Source organism: Mus musculus, chromosome 10 (genome assembly GCF_000001635.26).
Source record: "Mus musculus strain C57BL/6J chromosome 10, GRCm38.p6 C57BL/6J".
NCBI classification, from domain to species: domain Eukaryota; kingdom Metazoa; phylum Chordata; class Mammalia; order Rodentia; family Muridae; genus Mus; species Mus musculus.
In genome coordinates, this window is record NC_000076.6 from 89,301,403 (window position 1) to 89,324,701 (window position 23,299).

The 23,299-nt window shown below is 40.5% G+C and overlaps 1 protein-coding gene across 4 annotated transcripts in view; it reads right to left on the minus strand.

Moving 5' to 3' along the window:
- Positions 1-23,299, minus strand: part of Ano4 (anoctamin 4) — a 396,274-nt gene that overhangs the window by 352,471 nt on the left and 20,504 nt on the right. For all 4 annotated transcript variants that reach the window (XR_003948705.1, XM_006513757.4, XM_006513756.4 and 1 more), the window contains exon 3: positions 15,689-15,940. Coding sequence is in view for 3 of the 4 variants with exons in the window: in XM_006513757.4 (XP_006513820.1) it covers positions 15,689-15,940 (252 nt within the window). In the remaining variant the exon portion in view is untranslated. The remainder of the gene's footprint in view (positions 1-15,688; positions 15,941-23,299) is intronic.

Consider the following 23,299-nt stretch of genomic DNA (forward strand, 5'->3'; position numbering starts at 1 on the left):
ATAGATTGAAAACCATCTGTGCCATCAACAATGGAGGAGTGCTCCTTTCTCCATATCCTCACCAGCATCTGCTGTCACCTGAGTTTTTTATCTTAGCCATTCTGACTGGTGTGAGGTAGAATCTCAGGGTTGTATTGATTTGCATTTCCCTGATGACTAAGGATGTTGAATATTTCTCTAGGTGCTTCTCAGTCATTTGGTATTCTTCAGTTGAGAATTCTTTGTTTAGCTCTGTACCCCATTTTTAATAGGGTTTATTTGGTTCTCTGGAATCTAACTTCTAGAGTTCTTTGTATATATTGGATATTAGCCCTCTGTTGGATGTAGGATTGGTGAAGATCTTTTCTCAATCTGTTGGTTGCCATTCTGTCCTATTGACAGTGTCCTTTGCCTTACAGAAGCTTTGCAATTTTATGATGTCCCATTTGTTGAGTCTTGATCTTAGAGCATAAGCCATTGGTGTTCTGTACAGGAAATTTTCCCATGTCCATGTGTTCAAGGCTCTTCCCTACTTTCTCTTCAATTAGTTTCAGTGTATCTGGTTTTCTGTAGAGGTCCTTGATCCACTTGAACCTGAGCTTTGTACAAGGAGATAAGAATGGATCAATTTGCATTATTCTACATTGTGACCACCAGTTGAACCAGCACCATTTGTTGAAAATTCTGTCTTTTTTCCACTGGATGGTTTTAGCTCCTTTGTCAAAGATCAAGGGACCCTAGGTATGTGAGTTCATTTCTAGGCCTTCAATTCTATTCCACTGATCTTCCTGCCTGTCTCTGTACCAATACCATATAGTTTTTATCACTATTGCTCTGTAGTACAGCTTGAGGTCAGAGATGATGATTCCCCCATAAGTTCATTTATTCTTGAGAATAGTTTTTGCTATCCTGGTTTTGTTGTTGTTGTTGGGTTTTTTGTTGTTGTTATTCCAAATGAATTTCCAAATTACTCTTTCTAACTCTATGAAGAATTGAGTTAGAATTTTGATGGGAATTGCATTGAATCTCTAGATTGCTTTTAGCAAGATGGTCATTTTTACTATATTAATCCTGCCAGTCCATGAGCATGGGAGATCTTTCCATCTTCTGATATCTTCCTCGATTTCTTTCTTCAGATACTTGAAATTTTTGTCATAAAAATCTTTCACTTGCTTGATTAGAGTCACACCAAGGAGTTTTATATTATTTGTGACTATTGTGAAGAGTGTTGTTTCCTTAATTTCCTTCTGAGCCTGTTTATCCTTTGAGTAGAGGAAGGCTATTGATTTGTTTGAGTTAATTTTATATCCGACCACTTTGCTGAAGTTGTTTATCAGGTTTAGGAGTTCTCTGGTGGAATTTCTTGGGTCACTTAAGTATACTGTCATATCATCTGCAAATAGTGCTATTTTGACTTCTCCCTTTCCAATTTGTATCCCTTTGATCTCCTTTTGTTGTCTAATTGCTCTGGCTAGGACTTTGAGTACTATATTGAATAGGTAGGGGGAGAGTGGGCAGCCTTGTCTAGTCTCTGATTTTAGTAAGATTTCTTTAAGTTTTTCTCCATTTAGCTTGATGTTGGCTACTGGTTTGCTTTATATTGCTTTTACTAAGTTTGGGTACGGATGGGCCTTGAATTCCTGATCTTTCCAAAACTTTTATCATGAAAGGGTGGTGAATTTTTTCAAATGCTTTCTTTTTTTTATTAGGTATTTATATCATTTACATTTCCAATGCTATACCAAAAGTCCCCCACACGCTCCCCCACCCACTCCCCCACCCACCCACTCCCACTTCTTGGCCCTGAAGTTCCCCTGTACTGAGGCATATAAAGTTTGCACAACCAATGTGCCTCTCTTTCCACTGATGGCTGACTAGGCCATCTTTTGATACATATGCAGCTAGAGACACGAGCTCCAGGGGGTACTGGTTAGTTCATATTGTTGTTCCACCTATAGGGTTGCAGATCCCCCCAGCTCCTTGGGTACTTTCTCTAGCTCTTCCATTGGGGGCCCTGTGATCATCCAATAGCTGACTGTGAGCATCTACTTATGTGTTTGCTAGGCCCCGGCATAGTCTCACAAGAGACAGCTATATCTGGGTCTTCTCAGCAAAATCTTGCTAGTGTATGCAATGGTGTCAGCGTTTGGAAGCTGATTATGGGATGGATCCCCAGATATGGCAGTCTCTAGATGGTCCATCCTTTCGTCTCAGCTCCAAACTTTGTCTCTGTAACTCCTTCCATGGGTGTTTTGTTCCCAATTCTAAGAAGGGGCAAAGTGTCCACTTTGGTCTTCCTTCTTCTTGAGTTTCATGTGTTTCACAAATTGTATCTTATATCTTGGGTAATCTAAATTTCTGGGCTAATATCCACTTATCAGTGAGTACATATTGTGTGATTTCTTTTGTGATTGGGTTACCTCACTCAGGATGATGCCCTCCAGGCTCATCCATTTGCCTAGGAATTTCATAAATTCATTCTTTTAATAGCTGAGTAGTACTCCATTGTGTAAATGTACCACATTTTCTGTATCCATTCCTCTGTTGAGGGGCATCTGGGTTCTTTCCAGCTTCTGGCTATTATAAATAAGGCTGCTATGAACATAGTGGAGCATGTGTCTTTCTTAATAGTTGGAACATCTTCTGGATATATGCCCAGGAGAGGTACTGCGGGATCCTCCAGTAATACTATGTCCAATTTTCTGAGGAACCGCCAGACTGATTTCCAGAGTGGTTGTACAAGCTTGCAATCCCACCAACAATGGAGGAGTGTTCCTCTTTCTCCACATCCTTGCCAGCATCTGCTGTCACCTGAGTTTTTTATCTTAGCAATTCTGACTGGTATGAGGTGGAATCTCAGGGTTGTTTGTATTGGCATTTCCCTGATGATTAAGGATGCTGAACATTTTTTCAGGTGCTTCTCAGCCATTCGGTATTCCTCAGGTGAGAATTCTTTGTTTAGCTCTGAGCCCCATTTTTTAATGGGGTATTTGATTTTCTGGAGTCCACCTTCTTGAGCTCTTTATATATATTGGATATTAGTCCCCTAAAAGGGAGACATAACAACAGATCCTGAAGAAATCCAAAACACCATCAGATCCTTCTACAAAAGGTTATACTCAACAAAACTGGAGAACCTGGATGAAATGGACAAGTTTCTAGACAGATACCAGGTACCAAAGTTAAATCAGGATGAGGTTAATGATCTAAACAGTACTATATTCCCTAAAGAAGTAGAAGCAGTCATTTATAGTCTCCCAACCAAAAAAAGCCCAGGACCAGATGGGTTTAGTGCAGAATTCTATCAGACCTTCAAAGAAGATCTAATCCCAGTTCTTCACAAACTATTCCACAAAATAGAAGCAGAAAGTACTCTACCCAACTCATTCTATGAAGCCACAATTACTCTGATATCTAAACCACAGAAAGACCCAACAAAGATAGAGAACTTCAGACCAATTTCCCTTATGAATATCGATGCAAAAATACACAATAAAATTCTCGCTAACTGAATCCAAGAACACATCAAAACGATCATCCATCCTGATCAAGTAGGTTTCATTCCAGGGATGCAGGGATGGTTTAATATACGGAAATCCATCAATGTAATCCACTATATAAACAAACTCAAAGACAAAAACCACACGATCATCTCCTTAGATGCGGAGAAAGCATTTGACAAAATCCAACACCCATTCATGATAAAAATCTTGGAAAGATCAGGAATTCAAGGCCCATACCTAACCATGATAAAAGCAATCTACAGCAAACCAGTAGCCAACATCAAAGTAAATGGTGAGAAGCTGGAAGCAATCCCACTAAATTCAGGGACTAGACAAGGCTGCCCACTTTCTCCCTACCTATTCAACATTGTACTTGAAGTCCTAGCCAGAGCAATTAGACAACAAAAGGAGATCAAGAGGATACAAATTGGAAAGGAAGAAGTCAAAATATCACTTTTTGCAGATGATATGATAGTATATATAAGTGACCCTAAAAATTCCACCAGAAAACTCCTAAACCTGATAAACAGCTTCGGTGAAGTAGCTGGATATAAAATTAACTCAAACAAGTCAATGGCCTTTCTCTACACAAAGGATAAACAGGCTGAGAAAGAAATTAGGGAAACAACACCCTTCTCAATAGTCACAAATAATATAAAATACTTTGGCGTGACTCTAACTAAGGAAGTGAAAGATCTGTATGATAAGAACTTCAAGTCTCTGAAGAAAGAAATTAAAGAAGATCTCAGAAGATGGAAAGATCTCCCATGCTCATGGATTGGCAGGATCAATATAGTAAAAATGGCTATCTTGCCAAAAGCAATCTACAGATTCAATGCAATCCCCATCAAAATTCTAACTCAATTCTTCAATGAATTAGAAAGAGCAATCTGCAAATTCATCTAGAATAACAAAAAACCTAGGATAGCAAAAATTCTTCTCAAGGATAAAAAAACCTCTGGTGGAATCACCATGCCTGACCTAAAGCTGTACTACAGAGCAATTGTGATAAAAACTGCATGGTACTGGTATAGCAACAGATAAGTAGACCAATGGAATAGAATTGAAGACCCACAGATGAACCCACACACCTATGGTCACTTGATCTTTGACAAGGGAGCTAAAACCATCCAGGGGGAAAAAGACAGCATTTTCAACAAATGGTGCTGGCACAACTGGTGGTTTTCATGTAGAATAATGCGAATTGATCCGTTCCTATCTCCTTGTACTAAGGTCAAATCTAAGTGGATTAAGGAACTCCACATAAAACCAGAGACACTGAAACTTATAGAGGAGAAAGTAGGGAAAAGCCTCGAAGATATGGGCACAGGGGGGAAATTCCTGAATAGTGCAGCAATGGCTTGTGCAGTAAGATCGAGAATCGACAAATGGGACCTCATAAAATTGCAAAGCTTCTGCAAGGCAAAAGACACCATCAATAAGACAAAATGTCAAATGCTTTCTCAGCATCTAATGAAATTTTCATGTGGTTTTTTTTTCTTTGAATTTGCTTATATAGTGGATTACAATGATGGATTTCCATACATATTCTATAGGCATGGAACAAAATGGCTACAGCTATTCTGGGGGTTCAGACCATAATACATTCATCAGTTCCTCATCATTAGGAAATGGCCCCAGAATCTGGGCCTTTTCCTCCACAAACCTCGGAGTTCCCTATGACTCTGTGATTGTCTGGACTGAGAAAATTACTTGCTGACTGGTGTCCGCAATCCCATTAACTGAATTCTGATAAAGCAGATCTCAAAACTCTTAGCCTAGGAGATTGGTGAGATGGCTCACACATTAAGGTTCTTGCAGCCAAGCTTGGTGATCTGAGTTCTGTTCTTGGGTCCCAGAGGATGGGAGGAAATGGCTACAAGTTGTCCTCTTACCTCTACCCATGATATGGCACACACAAACATGCTTGCTCACAGGCTCATACACATAGACACACACACACATACAAGTAATAGATAAACACATAGATAGATTGATGTTAGATAGATAGATAGATAGATAGATAGATAGATAGATAGATGATAGATGATAGGTAGATAGGTAGGTAGGTAGGTAGGTAGATAGATAGATAGATAGATAGATAGATAGATAGATAGATAATAGATAACATGTCATTTTAAAAACTTTCCCCATCCTACTTCAACTCAGCTTCTCACGCTTGTGGTATCACTAAGAATCCCTCTGTGTTCTCCAATTTGTGCTTCCATTTACATCCTCTTAACTGCTTCATGTTAACCACTTGATGTGACAGATTGCATCTGCCAGCTGTTCTGGATGTTGGCGATGCTGGCTTTCAGCTAAATCTCTCTTGAAAAATTGTCCACACAGAGAAAAATTTCAAGACCATGCCTCTTCCTTGTGGTAGCTCAAATTCAGGCAACCATGGGAAGGCACAAATGCTTTGTTATGAGCCATCTTGGAGCAAGGTGCAAATTCCAGATCTCCCTTGCAATTGTCTGAGGTCCTCCCTGTGCAGCACCATTTTTTTTTTGCTTTTTAATTTTTATAAAATTTAGAATACACTCCATATTCTATTCCCTACCCCCCCCCCATCCACCCTCTGAATGCTCCACATCCCACACCTCCTCCCCACCTGACCTGGGGCCTCCAGTCTCTTGAGAGTTAGGGCAGCACCATTTTTCAAAACTTCCCTTTGTCCAGGCATCTTCCTTTACCCTCCTATCTTTGCACACAGACACACTGACTGCTCCCAAGAACTTTGTCAGTAAACTTCACACATAAAGATCTGTGACTCAGACTCTGTTTCCAGGGCACCAGAGCTAAGACAACTAAGATCTCTCTTGAGTCAGTGTCATGGCTGTTGGCATTTTTTTTCCTTGTCTAAACAATGTCTGTGTGGGAGTCAGAGTGTGTAACTCCTGAGTCAGCAATTTCCTGGTAACAGGGTATAAGGAGACTTTCCACTCACAACTGTTGGATGGAGCAAATGCCCTTCCTGGAATGCTGCTTTAAGAACTCAGAGGCAATGTTTTGATAAACATAACATTGCCTGAGCCCTTTAAGATCACTTTTATCTTTTGTAACACCTGCTTGTTGGACACGGTATAAGCTTTGAAATAAGATTTTGTATCCCTGTCTTGTATTAGGTCCAAGTCCTGAGACCAGAAGCACAGGCATCACTTGAGAAAAGGCTATAAAGACAGACTGTCACCACCAACTCCCCAGGCCAACTGAAGGAGGGTCTGCAGTTCAACAGAATCTCCAGTTTACTGTGTTCATGTGAGAATTCCTTGTTCGAACCACAGAGCTTCAATTTTGTTTTAAAGGTTCCAGCTATTTTAATGATAAATCAATGTTCAAATTCATTTACATGAGCCCCAATTTGATACTGAGTATTACAGATGCTGTACCCACAGCCCCCATTCCCATTGTTTGTTGTTAATTAGGAGTATGATGGAGAGGTTGTTTCTGGACGTGATGTTTATCATGGCAGCAGAAAGGAGCTCTGGGTTTAATTATACTGGAAAGCACTTATAGCATCCAATCACTCACAAACCACAGACCATTGAAACCACAGAAAATTCCAAATGTTATTAAAGCTGTCTCTAACTCAAGCCCTCTTGTTGTCAATGATCCACACTTTGAATGGTGAGTGTAGATGTGTCCTTTATTCGCCTAATATAATTGTCATCTCACCCCTTCCTAGGTCTTTCTGAACTCTGGCTGGCTAGTTCAACTGTTCTGGCTCAAACTTCTCTCCAAACTGACTGATTCAATCTGGCTTCTCTCAGCTTCTCATTAAATTGCTCTGCTTGGCATCAAACTAACCGTGGCAATTTCTTCTAATCTTCTGGCTTCTCCACATTCTCTGGCTTCTGCTTCCTCTGCTGACATGCAAAGAACTGCATGAACTCAGGAGCTCAACTCTACTGCGTTGCACTGACCCCCAACTAACTCCCAACTGACTACACCAATCTCAGTTTCATTCAGCTGAACTCAGCTGCCTGAACTTTGCTCTCTCTGGGCTGTTCTTTAGCTGTTCACCTGAGAGTTGGGCATATTCTATCTGGGATTCATTCTGTCAAAATTTTCTCTGATTCTTCACTTTGTCTGTCCCTCAACTAGATGTCACTTTTTTGGGATTAAAAATGTGTATAAGGATATGTCTGTGTTGCAGCCAGAGGGACTAAAGGTATGTGGCATATCTGCATTCCAGCTGCATCCATGTGGCTGGATGAAAATTCCTCTATGGTGAGAGTTCAGATAACTGAGTGAATGGGTGAGTCTGATGTGGCATCTTAATGTTTTATTCTGAAATATATCATCCTAAGGCAGTTTTAATTCAAGATTTTCATTTTCTTAGCATAATTCTCAAGTGACATCATAGCCGTATTGTTTAATTGACTTTGTCCTCATGTGCTATTAAGTGTTCCTAGATTCACGCTGTTTTCAATCATCTATGACCAGATAACCACCATACATGGAGAAGGAAATAACAATCTGCATTGTGCTAGATTGGATAACTGAGTGACACAGTCTTGAACTCCAAAAAGATGAGTCAAATTTAGGAAACAGGAAATGTGAACAAAACTCAGTGTTTTACTTCTCAGAGCTAATTCTCTTGCTAAGTGAGCATTTGTGATCATTCTCTTAGTTCTAAAGCATAGGCAGACCCCAACTTGTATCACACACAGATCTTTAACGTGGTCAGATTACCCCGCATATTATCAGAAGCTTGAGTTGCAGGGTCATTATTAATGGCATCCAGCCTCTGAAAACTTAGCTCCTCCATGTTTCCTTTGGCATCGGTCCTGAAAGTATCTGGTCACAATGTGTTGAAAGATACTGAATTCATGCTATTCAATGGGCACTTGCTACAAGATACTCTATACTCCCAGACAAACTCATTGCATCACCACCAGTAGACACAGCTCAAGAATTCACAGCTCACACACATTTCTATATCAGAGAGCCCCCACTAGGTAAGCAGGAAGGGGGGATAAGTATTTTCCATCTTGTAACAAGATACAAGACCTCTGCCTAGATGTTAAGTGCACAAGGTAAATGAAACAAAGAGCAGCCATCTCACATCTTCATGTCCTGCCACTGATGAGGAATATACTTAGAAAGCTGTCAGGAGCCATAATAGGACAAGCTAAAAAAACTTGCAGGTGGTCTTCCTGAGATGGTCTGCTTCAGATTATAATATAATCTGTGACATATTCACTCTTATTAGCAAGACTGTAAAAGAATTCATATTTCTGCTATTAATATGCTTTTCCTGCTATTGTTAAACACATATAACAATAACTAGGTATTAGCCTACCCCTTTGGAGCACACCTACAAAGATGCACTGTCTTGTAATGATGCTATGTAGATGAATAGATGACTTCTTAAGTCTTAATAAGGATCCTCTAAGAATTCCTAAAATTATATCAGTGATTATTAAGCTCTTTTATAGTGGAACTGCTATTAAACCCTTTTCTGATAGTCAAAACTGCGATGAGAAATCTGTCAGTCTCCCATGTGTCAACAGTTAATTGCTCTTAGTAATCAGACTTTCTCCTACTCAGAGCACATTCCAAGAGGTTGTAAAACAATTAACCAACGGTCAAGAAAAGGAAACTAATGATTTATTATAGGTGCTAGGACAGAAGATAAAATATTGACTGGGTTTATCTAAACAAAACTTCACTAATAACTTAGTTGTGGTTTTAAACCTTCGGTGAACCTGTGGAGCTCAGACAGGTGATGGATGTTTAGCCAGATAATTACTCCTAATGGATATGCATGTAAACATTTGCTGCTGTAAACTTCTATTTTAATTTATGATTTGAATTTGTGTGTGAACTTGTGACAAACTTTTTAACGTGTAATCATGGATTCTGGAAGATGTATAAGTACTGAGGATGAAGAGATGAGGATAAGAGAGAGAGTAGAGTTTTTTCCCTTTCCCCACTTAGGATCTTTCCACTTTTCCCTTAGATAGCTTTCATAGGAAACTTTTTTACCACTTAGTAATAAACTCTATAGTCACTTTTCAAAGTGTCCCTTTTTTCTTCCTGGGACTTCCTACTAGCAGGCCAAAAGTTAGAGTGTGCAGTTCCTGCTGAGATAGAACAAAGGCCACATTAATTAATTTGCCAGACCCTCATTCCCTGTTGTTAGGCTACAGGTGTCAATCACCTAAGCCAGCAGCTTTTTATCCTCAGAAAAAGAGAGTTTTTAGGACTTCTTAGAAGTTATCATCAGCATTTCAGTACAGTTAGAGAGCTAGAATGTCCAGAGGCCCTCAGACTTTAAAGTCACATCAGAGTCCTACTCTGTGCCCCTGCCACTACCCTCTCCAGGCTGGGAGGTTCGCAGCAGAAAGCCCATAAACAATGTTGTAATTCAATTTGCAAAACACATGAAACTGAAGAAGAATGAAGACCAAAGTGTGGACACTTTGCCCCTTCTAAGAATTGGAAACAATCACCCATGGAAGGAGTTACAGAGACAAAGTTTGGAGCTGAGACAAAAGGATGGACCATCTAGAGACTGCCATATCCAGGGATCCATCCCATAATTAGCCTCCAAATGATGACACCATTGCATACACTAGCAAGCATTTGCTGAAAGGACCCTGATATAGCTGTCTCTTGTGAGACTAGGCCGGGGCCTAGCAAACACATAAGTGGATGCTCACAGTCAGCTATTGGATGGATACCCTCTTCTGGCCCCCGAAGGCACCCAGCATATAAGTGATGCACATATATGCATGTAGGCAAACATTCATACACATTAAATAATACATACATACATACATACATACATACATACATACATACTGTTTTTAATCATGAGATGATCTAGCCAAAAGATGGCCATCTGAATACCAGAAAGAGAGTCTCCAGTGCCCTGGTCCTGAAACACTTTTTAAGATAAGAAATATCTGTAATTCAAGCCACTCAATCTATGGTATTTTTGCTATAGGCGTCCAAACTAAAATAAATAGACTCTGCCACCACTTAATGGAATGGGAAATTCAACTTTAAGAAAGCTACCAGACCAAAGTTCCATCCAGGGTATATAACTTTAAAATATCTAAGAACAAAATGAAAAGTCCAGTAGTCAGCTATAACTAAACATCCAAACTTGTCATATAAATCATGCATGAGGTTATTAGCTGCAGGCCTTTGGCATGCATCCGGAACTGAGTGTGAAGGAAAGGAGTGGATGGGGATCAGGGGACTGTATGAGAGGGACCAAAAATTGGAAGCTGGGAGATAATGACACAACTTGTAAAACCGGGCCATCAAAATTTGGGGATGAAACACACTTGAGTCTCTGAGATGGGAAATTTCTCAAACTCTCTCAATTTTATGTTTTCTTATTGAAGAAATATATATCCCCACTTAATATAGTCTTGCCAATATGTTAATGATGTATTTTATATTAATATATTATAAATGTACAGTTTAAAGAGCCCCAATCTAAAGAGCCTGAAGTTTTCCAATATCCTATCCTTTTGAGTACCAACATTATGTGTCAAATAGCAAATTCACATCTGACCCTCAAATAATAGGTCACAATGAAAAGTCAAGTATACTAAAAATATTGTATAAAATCACCTCATGCTTTGTATATAACACATATAAAATTTAAATGAACTCTGTATTCAGACTTGAGTTCCACCCTAAAACTATGTCATTATATGTGTGTGTGTATATATATATATATATATGTATATATACATATATATATGTGTGTGTGTGTGTGTGTGTGTGTGTGTGTGTGTGTGTGTGTGTGTGTATATATATACACATCTTAAAATTACTTTTTAAAATTCTAAAATTTGAAACACTTTGGGTACCAAGAATTTCTGACATGTAATCTGTCTTGGTATTTTTAATACTAAAGGATTACTGTAGTAATGTAATCAGTTTGTTTATGCTTGCGACTCCTCACTGAAATCCTATTACCTTAGTTAGGGTTTCTATTGCTGTGATGAAACACCACGAGTAAAGGTAACTTGGGAAGTAAAAGGTTTGTTTTACTTCCTCTTCCGTATCACAGATCATTCGTGAAGGAAATCGGAACCAGAACTCACACAGGGCAAGATATTGGAGGCAGGAGCTGATGCAGGAGCCGTGGCTGGAGTGCTGCTTACTGGCTTGTACCTCACGGCTTGCTCAGCCTGGTTTCTCACAGAACTCAGGACCACCAGCCCAGGGATGACACCACTCACAACAGGCTGGGCCTTCCTGCATCAATTGCTAATTTAAAAAATGCCCTACAGGCTTTCCTACAACCTGGACTTATAAAAGCATTTTGTCAACTGAGGCTCCCTCCTCTGAGGTGACACTACCTTGTGTCAAATTGACATAACACTAGCCAGCACACTTCAATTTTAATATTTGTCACACTATATTGTACTATATTAGAATACTTGGTTTCTTATCTGTTTTCTCCACTAAGCATTGATTTCTTGTGGTGTATGTCTTACTTTCCTATCCAAAGGTCATATCACAGTGCACAGAAGAGAGAAGAATGTAGTACACACTGGATAGATGGATGGATGCATGCATGCATGCATGCACAGATACAGCAAGCCACTGGAGACTGCTTTTTTAACTTAACCGGCTATGATTTATTTACTGACAATACACTATTTGTCACTCAGACGGAGAAATATATCCAGGTTTTTATAGCTTGCTCACTGCACACACTGGAAACTAGGGCTAAGTCTAATGAACAAGGACATATTGTGCAGGTCAGTTACACAATGAAGAGAAAGAGAAATGAGTAGAACTGTGGCAAGAATAAAAACAATCTGGAGAGGGAGGGAAGGGACTTGTGAGCCCCAACTCCTCTCTTTAGAGCTATAGACCTTGACCGCTCCTGAGGAAGGAGGAGGTAGCTTTCTTTAAGCTCCAGTGGTTGGCAGCATACCAAGGAGTACATTGACTGCACAAATTAGACTCGATGGCTTAATGAAAGAGGGGCGTGGGGATAGGACACAAATTTGGGAGGTAGAGGTAGACCTGAGAGGAGTTGAATGAAGTTCTCAAGGATAAAAATATTATATATTTAAAAATATCAAATACAATGAGAGCTCAAGTGTTTCTATCCATTCAGGATTTTGTTAATTCACCCTGAAATTGTTGAATGATGGTGTTTATAAAATGTGAAAATGTTTTCAGTGTGGTTATGGAAGCTCATAGGTATAAGCTATAAAATCCCAATAATCAATATATAATTGTCTAGTTGCATTATATAAGCTTCATCAGCTCTTCTCTATCAGTGCTGAGGTTGTGAAGCTAAACATTATACTTGCGAAAGGATATCTGGAAGGTTTTGGAATCTCCAAGACAATTTCGTACAGTTGTACTGACTCCTGTCACTCCAGAATTTCCCTCTAATTAGCAACAGAAGGAAAAAATTTAATATAAATTGACTGTATTTTAAGACAAATAAGTAAGAAAGGCAGCAGAACTTTCACACAAATATTTTACACACTGAAATTAATAAATAAAATGCAGTCAGTCTACAACATAAGCAAAACCTTGACATTTATAGAAGCCATGGCAGCATCTATCTTTTCTAAAAGCTGATGCCATATGTACAGGGTATCATTAATGTTCAGGTGTGCCTTGTAAAGATACAAGTAGCAGCAACAATAATGCTGATAAGAAAATAATAACAGACAGTTACATGGAGAAAGTCAATTTTATTGTCACAGGAAAGCCCTGAAATGAAGAGAATTGTGGGCATTTGTTCTGTTTTGTTTGTTTTGTTTTGTTTAAAAAAAAAAAACTGGAAGTTAAAAATAGAAAGCTCTTTCCAAAATCAACTGGCTTCTGCATACACTGCACCATGGGAAGGAAAACAGGCTCACTGATGGGGAATGTAAAGTGTTCACCTGGCAGCTCGCATTTCACACTCCTCTGTACTGAAAAAGGCCATAACATTCCTTTACTGTACCATCAGAAAGCATCTGATTTCTCTTCTTTTTCTACATGAATTTATTTATTCACTTTACAACTCAATCGATGCTCCCCCTCACACAGTCCCTCCCCCACTCTTCCTCCCCTTCTTTTCTGAGAGGGTGGAGACCACTCCTGGGTATCCCCCAAGTCTCTATAGGGCTAGATTCATCTTCTCCCACTGAGGCCACACAAGGCAGCCCAGTTGGAGGAACAGGATCCACAGGCAGGCAACTGATTTAGGGACAGCCCCACTCCAGTTGTTTAGGGATCCCCCATGAAGACCAAACGGCACATCTGCTACTTATGTGCAGAAGGCCTAGGTCCAGCCTGTTCACTCTTTGGTTGGAAGTTCAGTCTCTGAGAGCCCTCAAGGGTCCCGGTTAGTTGACTCTATGCTTGCAGACAGGAGCCTAGCACAAATGTTTTCTGAGAGGCTCTACCCAGCAGCTGACAGAAACAGATCCAGAGAGCCACAGCCAAACATTGGACAGAGCTTGGAGACATTTATGGAAGAGTTGGGGGAAGGATTGAGGGGTCCAGAGAAGATAGGGACTCCACAGGCATTTGATTTCTCAACTTCAGATGTTATTGAACAAGAGCAAACACAGTCATTCCTTTTTACAATAAAAGCAAATACCCTGGACCTAGAGGGACAGCTCAGCAGTGGCTGCTCTTGCAGAGGACCAGGATTCAGTTCCCAGTACCCATCCTGAGGCTAACAACTATCTTCTAACTCCATTTTGAGGGGATCATATACCTTCTTCTGGCCTCCACAGGCACCTCCTGGCACCTAGCATATATACATGCACTGAGCTATTCATAGACAGCCTGGTCCCCAGTCAAGCACAGGCCTAGAACCCTGGTGACCCTAAGGGCTGTAGGTGTTTGGCCATGCCCCCTGGCCCCTGTCTCCTGTCACAGCTACACACATACACACACACACACACACACACACACACACCCCTTACATATTTTATAAAACTCAAAGCACCAGAGAATTTTGAGCCTACTACACAGATTATCTCTATAGCAAGGTGACCCTCAATCAGGATAATCAGAAAGATGGTTATACCGTGTCATGTGCAGAGCTGATGTTTTACAAGTGATCCCTAACACTCTTCAGATTTTAACTGAACAATTCAATCAAAGACACTTTGGGGGAAAGTGCTCATGGCGTGTGAGAAAAGTACGCAATCAAACCTCAAAGGAGGTGGTCTATAAAATGCACACTGCCAAGGCCACACTGCTCTGTGCACAGGGCACCTGGGGTACTGCCTAGGAGTCCTCAGTTTTAACAAGTTCAGTGGTGATTGCCTGAATCCATGATGTTCACAGCCTCAGCATCTTGTCTCTAGGTGGTAGCATCTGTGAATTGTTACTTGCCAAGGAATCCTGCTGGATTTTGCTAGTTAAACCATTTTCTCTAAGTGCTGTAGTGACAAAAGAAAATACAGCAGCATAATATATCACTTAAACCTCCACCTCAGACGTCAGAAACAAGAACAGTGAGCGAGCCATCCTTGCATGGGTGGCTCTTACTTCAAATGTGACATATCATAAATGTTGTGCCTTCGTTAAGTTATGACTTCTAAAATAAAAATCACATAGATCAGTGGTCAGCAAAAGAGAACCAGACAGTAAACATTTTAGGCATTACAAGCTACAAATTTTTTTATGATTACTTGATTCTACGTTGTTATGCAAAACTCACTGTAGGTTATGCAAATGAAAGTATGGCTGTATCCAAAAAGACCTAATAATGTAAGAAACTGAAATTCAAACTTTATGTAATTTTTGTATATCACAAAATATTATTATTAACTTTCTGATTGCTCATCTTCCTCTTATGCCATGAGAGATTTCCTCCAAAGTGTCTCTGATGAAATTGCTCATTTGGAATCTAAAGAGTGCTAGGGATCACTTGTAAGACTGAGCAGGTCAATTTGGTGGGGCAAAGATATTCAAAGAGAAATTACTCAGCCAAAAGTCTCCCTTTCTGCTTCTTAAACTCCTGGTTGAAGTCCATTCCTAGGGAACATCTTAGCAAATGGAATAAGACTTCAGTCACGTGTCTCCAAACATAACCTTCCCTCTAATCCAACTAAGGGATTAAACAGGGAGCATGGAGATGCTGTGGGAGTCCAGAGCATCACACAAGCAGAAACACAGACACAATCGGGTCAGCAGGGAAATGAATGAAAGAACATTAGATATGCCAAGACCTGAACCCCCAAAGAGGCTCGCACTGTTACCTGTTGTGTCTTGGCTCAGAGTCTCCTGGCTGCTGCTGCTGTAAGAAGGCACTGGAGTAATGGACAGCGAGGCCGGACAAGACAAAGGTGTGGCCAGGTCAGCTTTTCGAGTGAAAGACTGGTGGTACACAGGGATGCCTGCATCTTTGGAGAGGAAGAGGGGCAGATCTGATGGGAGGGTGGGTCTGCCTTGTACATAAGGATTCTTCCAGTGGGTGAGTCCAATTGCAACAGGCCCAGCAACATCGTAGCCTGTTGAGGTAAACAGATTTGGTCAGTAACCATATCAAAACCTTATACACTGTTTGACTGTGAGTCAAATCCAATCCTGAGAATGCATTCTCAGGATAAACAGCTGCTGTCACACTTGACAAATAGTGTTCATCTTGTCACATTAAACTTATTAAAGTCACATTGTGTGCGTGTGCATGTTCATGTGTGTGTGTGTGTTTGCATGTGCCTGCCATAGGTGTCCACAGGTGTCCAACAACCATGTCCAGTCCAAACAGCTGAAGTTACAGGCAATTATGAGCCACTCAACATGTGTGCAGGCAACTAACTTGAATCCTTGGGAAGAGCAGCAAATACTCTTAAGTGCTGAGCCATCTCCCCAGCCTCTGTGGTCATAAACTTTTAAGAAGCAATTGAAGAACAACTATATGCTGGACACTTTACACAGCCAATCTCTACCCCATACAGCGACTTGTCAGGAGCCATCCTAGGACAAGCTAAGAACTAGCCGGTGATTGTCCCGAGATGAGTCTGCCTTGGATTTAAAATAATCCATGACAGATTTGCTCCCACAGACAAGGCCCATGAGAAATTCATTTTAGGAAAGATTCTTGCTATTAATATGCTTTTCCTGTTATTATTAAATATGTAACAGTTACTGGGTATTAGCCCACCCTTTTGAGCAGATCTCTGCAGAACAACAAAGATGTACTGTCTTGTACTGATGCTATTAGACAAATAGATGACTTCTTAATTATTAATAATGATCCTATAAGAATTTCTAAAAATTATATCAGTATTTGTTAAGCTCTTTTATAGTGGGGCTGCTATTAGGTCCTTTCTGATCATCAAAACTACAATGAGAACTCTGCAAGTCTCCAAGTGTCACCAGTTAATTGCTTCTGATAGCAAGCAGGCATTCTACTACTCAGAGCACATTCCATGAGGTTGTATAACCATTGACCAAAGATCATAAAAAGGGAACTAATGATTTATTAAAGGTGCTATGTAGCAGGATTTTTCCCTGTCCAATATATTTAGTTGTTAGTGCAGCAGGAGGCCTGTGATTGGACAGGAAAAAATGACGCAGAGCTAAGAGTTGCAGGGACAGAGAAGGAGCAAGATGGAGGATGGACAGGAAGAAGATCCTGATCCAACATGGGTTTAAATAGCCATAGTTAGCTATGAATATCATACAGGAATAGAATAATTGGGATAACTTGTCTGATCCAGGTGGGCAGAATGTATCATTATCATTTGCAGTTGAGGATGCCAGCTATTAGTGTCCTGTATCTGACTCCACACCTCTTTCCCATGATGTACTCCTATGCCTCTAAAACAGGCAGTTCTCAACCTGTGGGTCAAGACCCCTTTGGGGATTCCATATCAGATATCCTGCATATTAGATATTTGCATTACAATTCACAACAGTAGCAAAACTACAGTTATAAAGTAGCAACAAAATAATTTTATGGTTGGAGGGTCACCATGACATGAGGAACTGGATTGAAGGGTCAAGGCATTAGGAAGATTGAGAACCATAAGCCCAAATAAACACCTCCTACTATACGTAGCCTTGATCATGGTATTTGATCAAAGCAACATAAAAGTAACTGATAACTGTCTCACACTGACAAGATGTCAGTCAAAGCTATGACAAAGAGAATGACCATTTCTTCAGCCCAGTGTAAACAGAAGGTCTGAATTGTTCCAGGATTGAGTAAAGCCAGGTGTGTCTTGAGACAGCAGGCACTTAAGCTTCAGTGGAAACAGCCATGTGAACACATCTGTTAGGAAGCTTGAGAAATGGAAATGAGGGTCAAGAACAATGAGGCAAGCACCATAAATCCAGTCACCATCCACACCAAAGTTGCGATTAAAGACTAGAAATCAAAAATGACAATATTCCTAGTACTTACTGCCATAGCACCAAGCGAACTATTAGTATTACTGCATGTCAACCTCACAATATTCCTGTCAATCATGCACTGTTTGTCCCATGAACAGATGCAGAAACTGAGGCTGAGGGGAGCTATATCTTTCCCCATGGTCAAGATTACACATAAGTCAAGGTTCAAGGTTAGACACTCTGAAGACAATATAAGATGTACTTTCTTGCTAAGAAGGTGGTGAAGCATGCTCTGGTGTGCGTTCCGTCACTAAGAAAGTCGTCAAGATACATTCTGGGAACTACAAATGGGAACTGTGCCCTGAAAAGTCAGATTTGTGTTATTTAGTCCTTTCTGGACAATTTTCATAGAGGAACCCAATTATCAGAATACTTGAGAGAAAGAAAGTGCTAAAAATCATGCTAATATGACTGTTTTCATCCTTCTCATTTGGTCACCTTCATAGAAGGCATCACATGGGATGCAGGGAATGTAAGTGAATTTTCTGAGAGGACCAGGAAGCCCCTGGGGCTCATCAACAAGAACTTAACCTCCCAAGCAGGGAGGAGCTTGAAGGCTGTTCCCAGCAGTGAGCCTAATCATGGTTTCCAGACTACACTTCTGACTCAATCTTCTTGACTCTCCTCTAAGCCCTACTATGGTATTGGCTATGGAAGAGAAGTTCCAGAGTACTCCATTTAAATAAGTGGCTTTTTTATAGTCTTTATTTTTAAAATTGAACCAATAATGCCTCCTTATCACACCAAAGACTCCTTGCCTTGCCACACCACTCAGATACTCAAGTCTCTCTTTCTTTAAATATTTATTTAAACGTTATTGACATTATAGTATAATCACATCCCTTTCCTGTCCCTTTCCTCACTCTAGACCAGAGCGTCTCTACTTGTGGGCTGCACTGCTTTGGGGGTCACATATCAGATATGCTACATATCGGATATTTACATTACAATTCGTAACAGTAACAAAATTACAGTTATGAAGTAACAATGAAATAATTTTATGGCTGGAGGTCACTTTAACATGAAGAGCTGTATGAAAGGGATGCAGCATTAGGAAGGTTGAGAGCCACTGTATCTAAACCCACCCATATACTCCCTTCCATTGCTCTCCTTGGAATTCACAGCCTCTTTTAACTGTTGGGGTGTGTTTTGTGTGTGTGTGTGTGTGTGTGTGTGTGTGTGTGTGTGTGTGTGTTTTCCTAAGTATATAACTATGCTGTAAGACTGTCTCTCTTAAGAATGTCAGAAGCTATATCCATATAATCTCAGTAGCATGGCTGTCTAAACAGGTATGAACAGGGATGACATGAATATACATATTCATGTGTAAGCCCACAGGCCTCAGCTCTAGACAAAGAACTACAGTCAACTAAGGAATGCTGAGCACAGAAGGAATAGCCTTCCCCAAGGAACATCATACCAATCCATTATTCATTATCAAATGGTCAGCCCTGAAAACCTAGAGATTCAAGTCTCTTTCTCTTTCCTTCCACTTGCCCAAGTCCGTCTAGAATCATTACCGAGAAGAGAGCACACTGTGAACGTGTGTTTAACACTCTATAAGTGCTCCTTAATTTAAGAATGGGAAACCTGTTGTAAATATAAAAAGGACATTGTTCAACCTTTACCAAAAAAAAAAAAAAAAAAAAAAAACCACTGCATATAGCCTTACTTTTCTATGCAATCTTTAAGTATAAAAAGCCAAATAATCCCAGCTACACAGAAACAGAGAGTAGATGTAGTTCAGGGGAATAGGAGGAAGAAATGGGAGATGGAGGTCAAAGGATGCCATATACTGACACTGTATTTTACAATGCAAATTTGTTAAAAGAGTAGATTTTAGAAATGCACACCAAACACAAATAAAGAAAACTAGGAGTCAATAGCTGTGTTAATTTTCTTTTTTTTTTTTTTTCTGGCAACTTTTTTTTAATAAATATTTTTATTAGATATTTTCTTCATTTACATTTCAAATGCTATCCCCTTTCCTAGTTTCCTCTTCGAAAGTCCCCAATACCCTCCCCCCACCCTGCTCCCCAACCCACCCACTCCTGCTTCCTGGCCCTGGCATTCCCCTGTACTGGGGCATATAATCTTCGCAAGACCAAGGGCCTTTCCTTCCATTGATGGCCGACTAGGCCATCCTCTGCTACATATGCAACTAGAGACACAAGCTTTGAGGGCAGCGGGGTGGACAGTACTGGTTAGTTCATATTGTTCCTCCTATAGGGTTGCAGACCACTTTAGCTCCTTGGGTACTTTCTCTAGCTCCTTCATTGGGGGTCCTGTATTCCATCCAATAGCTGACTGTGAGCATCCACTTCTGTATTTGCCAGGCACTGGCAGAGCCTCACAAGAGATAGCTATATCAGGGTCCTGCCAGCAAAATCTTGCTGACATATGCAATAGTGTCTGGGTTTGGTGGTTGTATATGGAATGGATCCCCAGGTGGGGCAGTCTCTGGATGGTCCTTCCTTCCATCTCAGCTCCGAACTTTGTCTCTGTAACTCATTCCATGGGCATTTTGTTCCCCATTCTAAGAAGGAATGAAGTATCCACACTTTGATCTTCCTTCTTGAGTTTCATATGTTTTGCAAATTGTATCTTGGGTAGTCTATGTTTCTTGGGTAATATCCACTTATCAGTGAGTGCATATCATGTGTGTTCTTTTGTGATTGGGTTACCTCACTCAGGATGATATCCTCCAGATCCATCCATTTGTCTAAGAATTTCATAAATTCATTGCTTTTAATTGCTGAGTAGTACTCCATTGTGTAAATGTACTACATTTTCTATATCCATACCTCTGTTGAGGGACATCTGGGTTCTTTCCAGCTTCTGGCTACTATAATTAAGGCTGCTATGAACATAGTGGAGCATGTGTCCTTATAACAAGTTGGAACTTCTTTTGGATATATGCCCAGAAGTTTCTTAGTAAGAATTTGATTATATGTATATTAAATATATTATTTATATATATACAAAATATCACATTGTATACTCTAAATATGTACATAAAATACATAATGCCAAATCACCCATAACTGTAACTATGTATTCACCACAACTATATGTATATTTTCTTCCTTCAAAAATAATTTTTGACAGTTTTCAATAACTCTGGACTCTCCAAAGTTTCAGGGTTTACTAGTTCTTATACAAAATCATAGCTAATTTGTAGCATTTTCTTAATGTTAAAAAGACACTGTTCACATGGCTGAAGGTTTTTTTCATGTTTTTTATCCCAGAAATGGTGCCCATTAGCAAATGTTTTAATCCATTTCATTGATACAAAGGAGCTATAATAAGATCTGCATAATTATGATCAAATGTAAATGGGACACTCAAATTTAAAAGTAGCAATGAGGTCAAAGTATTTTGAGGGAACGGCCAACCAAAGGAACAGCTGGCATCCCAGAATCAAGCAACAGGATGTCCCGCTGGTGGCAGGCTCATGCTTCCCACCCCCACCCTACCCCCACAACGTCAGTCCACTAAGGGAGAAAGGTAGCAACAGGTATCTCGGCTGGCTTTAGGTTCAACATCAACATTGTCACTTGACAGACTCAAAACTGAAGGGGACCATAGAAGGCACACCCGGTGCTGTCATCAGTCTTTGGAAGAAAATTGATGGTACTCACCTCTGAGGTTCTGACAGCTCTAACACATGGATAAGAGCTACCATACAATAGGGAGTCAGCCAAGAGCCAAAACATATTGAAGGACTTTGAAAGAGTGGTTTGTCTATGCCTCAGATCCTTCCTATACCTCTACTTCTGCAGCTCATGTAAGGATTAATCTATACAAGCCCTGTATCTTAGAATCCCTCACATACAGGATGACTGTTATCTAAAACAGTGGCTCCCAACCTTCCTAAGGCTGTGACCCTTTAATACAGCTCCTCATGTTGTGGTGACCCCCAACCAAAAAACTACTTTTGTTGCTACTTTGTAACTGTAATGTTGCTATTGTTATGAATCGTAATGTGATTTCTGATGGTCTTAGGCCAACCTTGTGAAAGGGTCATTCGACCCCAAGGGGTCACAACCCATAGGTTGAGAACCTCTCTAAGAGGATGAATGTAAGGGATACAAGAAAGCAAAGAACTGTTCAAACAGCTCCTTAAATGATCCATAGGAAGGTGCCCTCACTCTAGCCCTGAGTGTCTACATTGTTTTTCTATTTTCTGCGTTTGCCATGAATGTCACCAAAAGCTTTTTATTACCAAGTCTTTGGATAGATTGTGGGAAATGGATGCTGCCTGTTCCCTCTGCAGAACCTCATGGCCTTCCTTCCTTGAACAGCTTTGACATTGTTTTCTGCCCCAACCCCGAGGAGTCCTGGGGACAGCAACTCACAACAGCTGATTTAATTTCACTTGTCCAGACCCTCAAGTGGCCCTGATAGGTACACGGTCAGTTGGTTGACTCAGGGATGGTCATGGGACCCCTTAAACCTGTGGATGCAAGTCAGGTCTCCTGAAGCTCTTCAGGGGAAAGGCTCTCCACTAGTGGAGGCCTAAGAAGACAGTGCATTCCTTTTCCTCATTGTGGCCGCCACTATGAGAATATGCCACCAGGAAAGTGGAGGGGAGAAGGCCTCTCACAACAGCTCAGAACAACTCTGCCTCTGGTCTTCTGTTGGTTAAAGAATAAGCTCCCTACGGTCTTGGCCAATCGGGGAACTGAATTAGGAGTTTGGTTATATTGTCACCTTAGAAAACTAAGCATTCCCTGTCCCCACCTCCCTTTCAGAGGTTAGATTTGTAAGAACTCTTGTAAAAAACATAACAGAAATGTATTGTTTCACAGTTCTGGAAAGCAGAAGTCGAAAGTGATGTGTCACAAGGGTCACACAGCCTCTGATGGTTCCACCGGTGAATCTAGTCTTTGCTTTTTTCTTGGGTTCCTATGTTCCTAGAATTCATTGCTATTCCTCAGCTGATAGACATCTTATCCCACTGCCACATGGCATTGTCCCTGTGTGTTTCTCTACCCCTTCTCATTACAGGCATACTGGTGGATTAAGCAAGTATGGTGTCATCTTAACTTGATTCTCAGGTACTGAAGACTCGAGACGCCTTTGGAAGATCCAGTTTAACTCACATATCCTGACATGGTAGGTACAGCTTCTGGATAGAGAAAGAGCATTTGTCTCTGTGTGCAAGTTGCCAGGTAACAGGAAAGCCATCCAACAGAATCAAGGCTGCCTGTTCTCAAACCCTAGTTCTTACTACCAATGAGTCCAGAGTCAATTGCTTAACCTCCCAGGGTCTTGGTTTCCCCACCTATAAAGTAAAGGCTGTAATCATATTTACCTCAGGACCTTGGTTAGCATGAAGTGAGTAAATACAGAAAGAGTCCTCAGAATGGCACTTAGGGAACACCTTCCCCCATTGGGTCTCCTACTATATCACTACTACTCGGCCTCCCTCCAGTTTCACTGGGGATTTTGTCATTCAGCCCATGCTG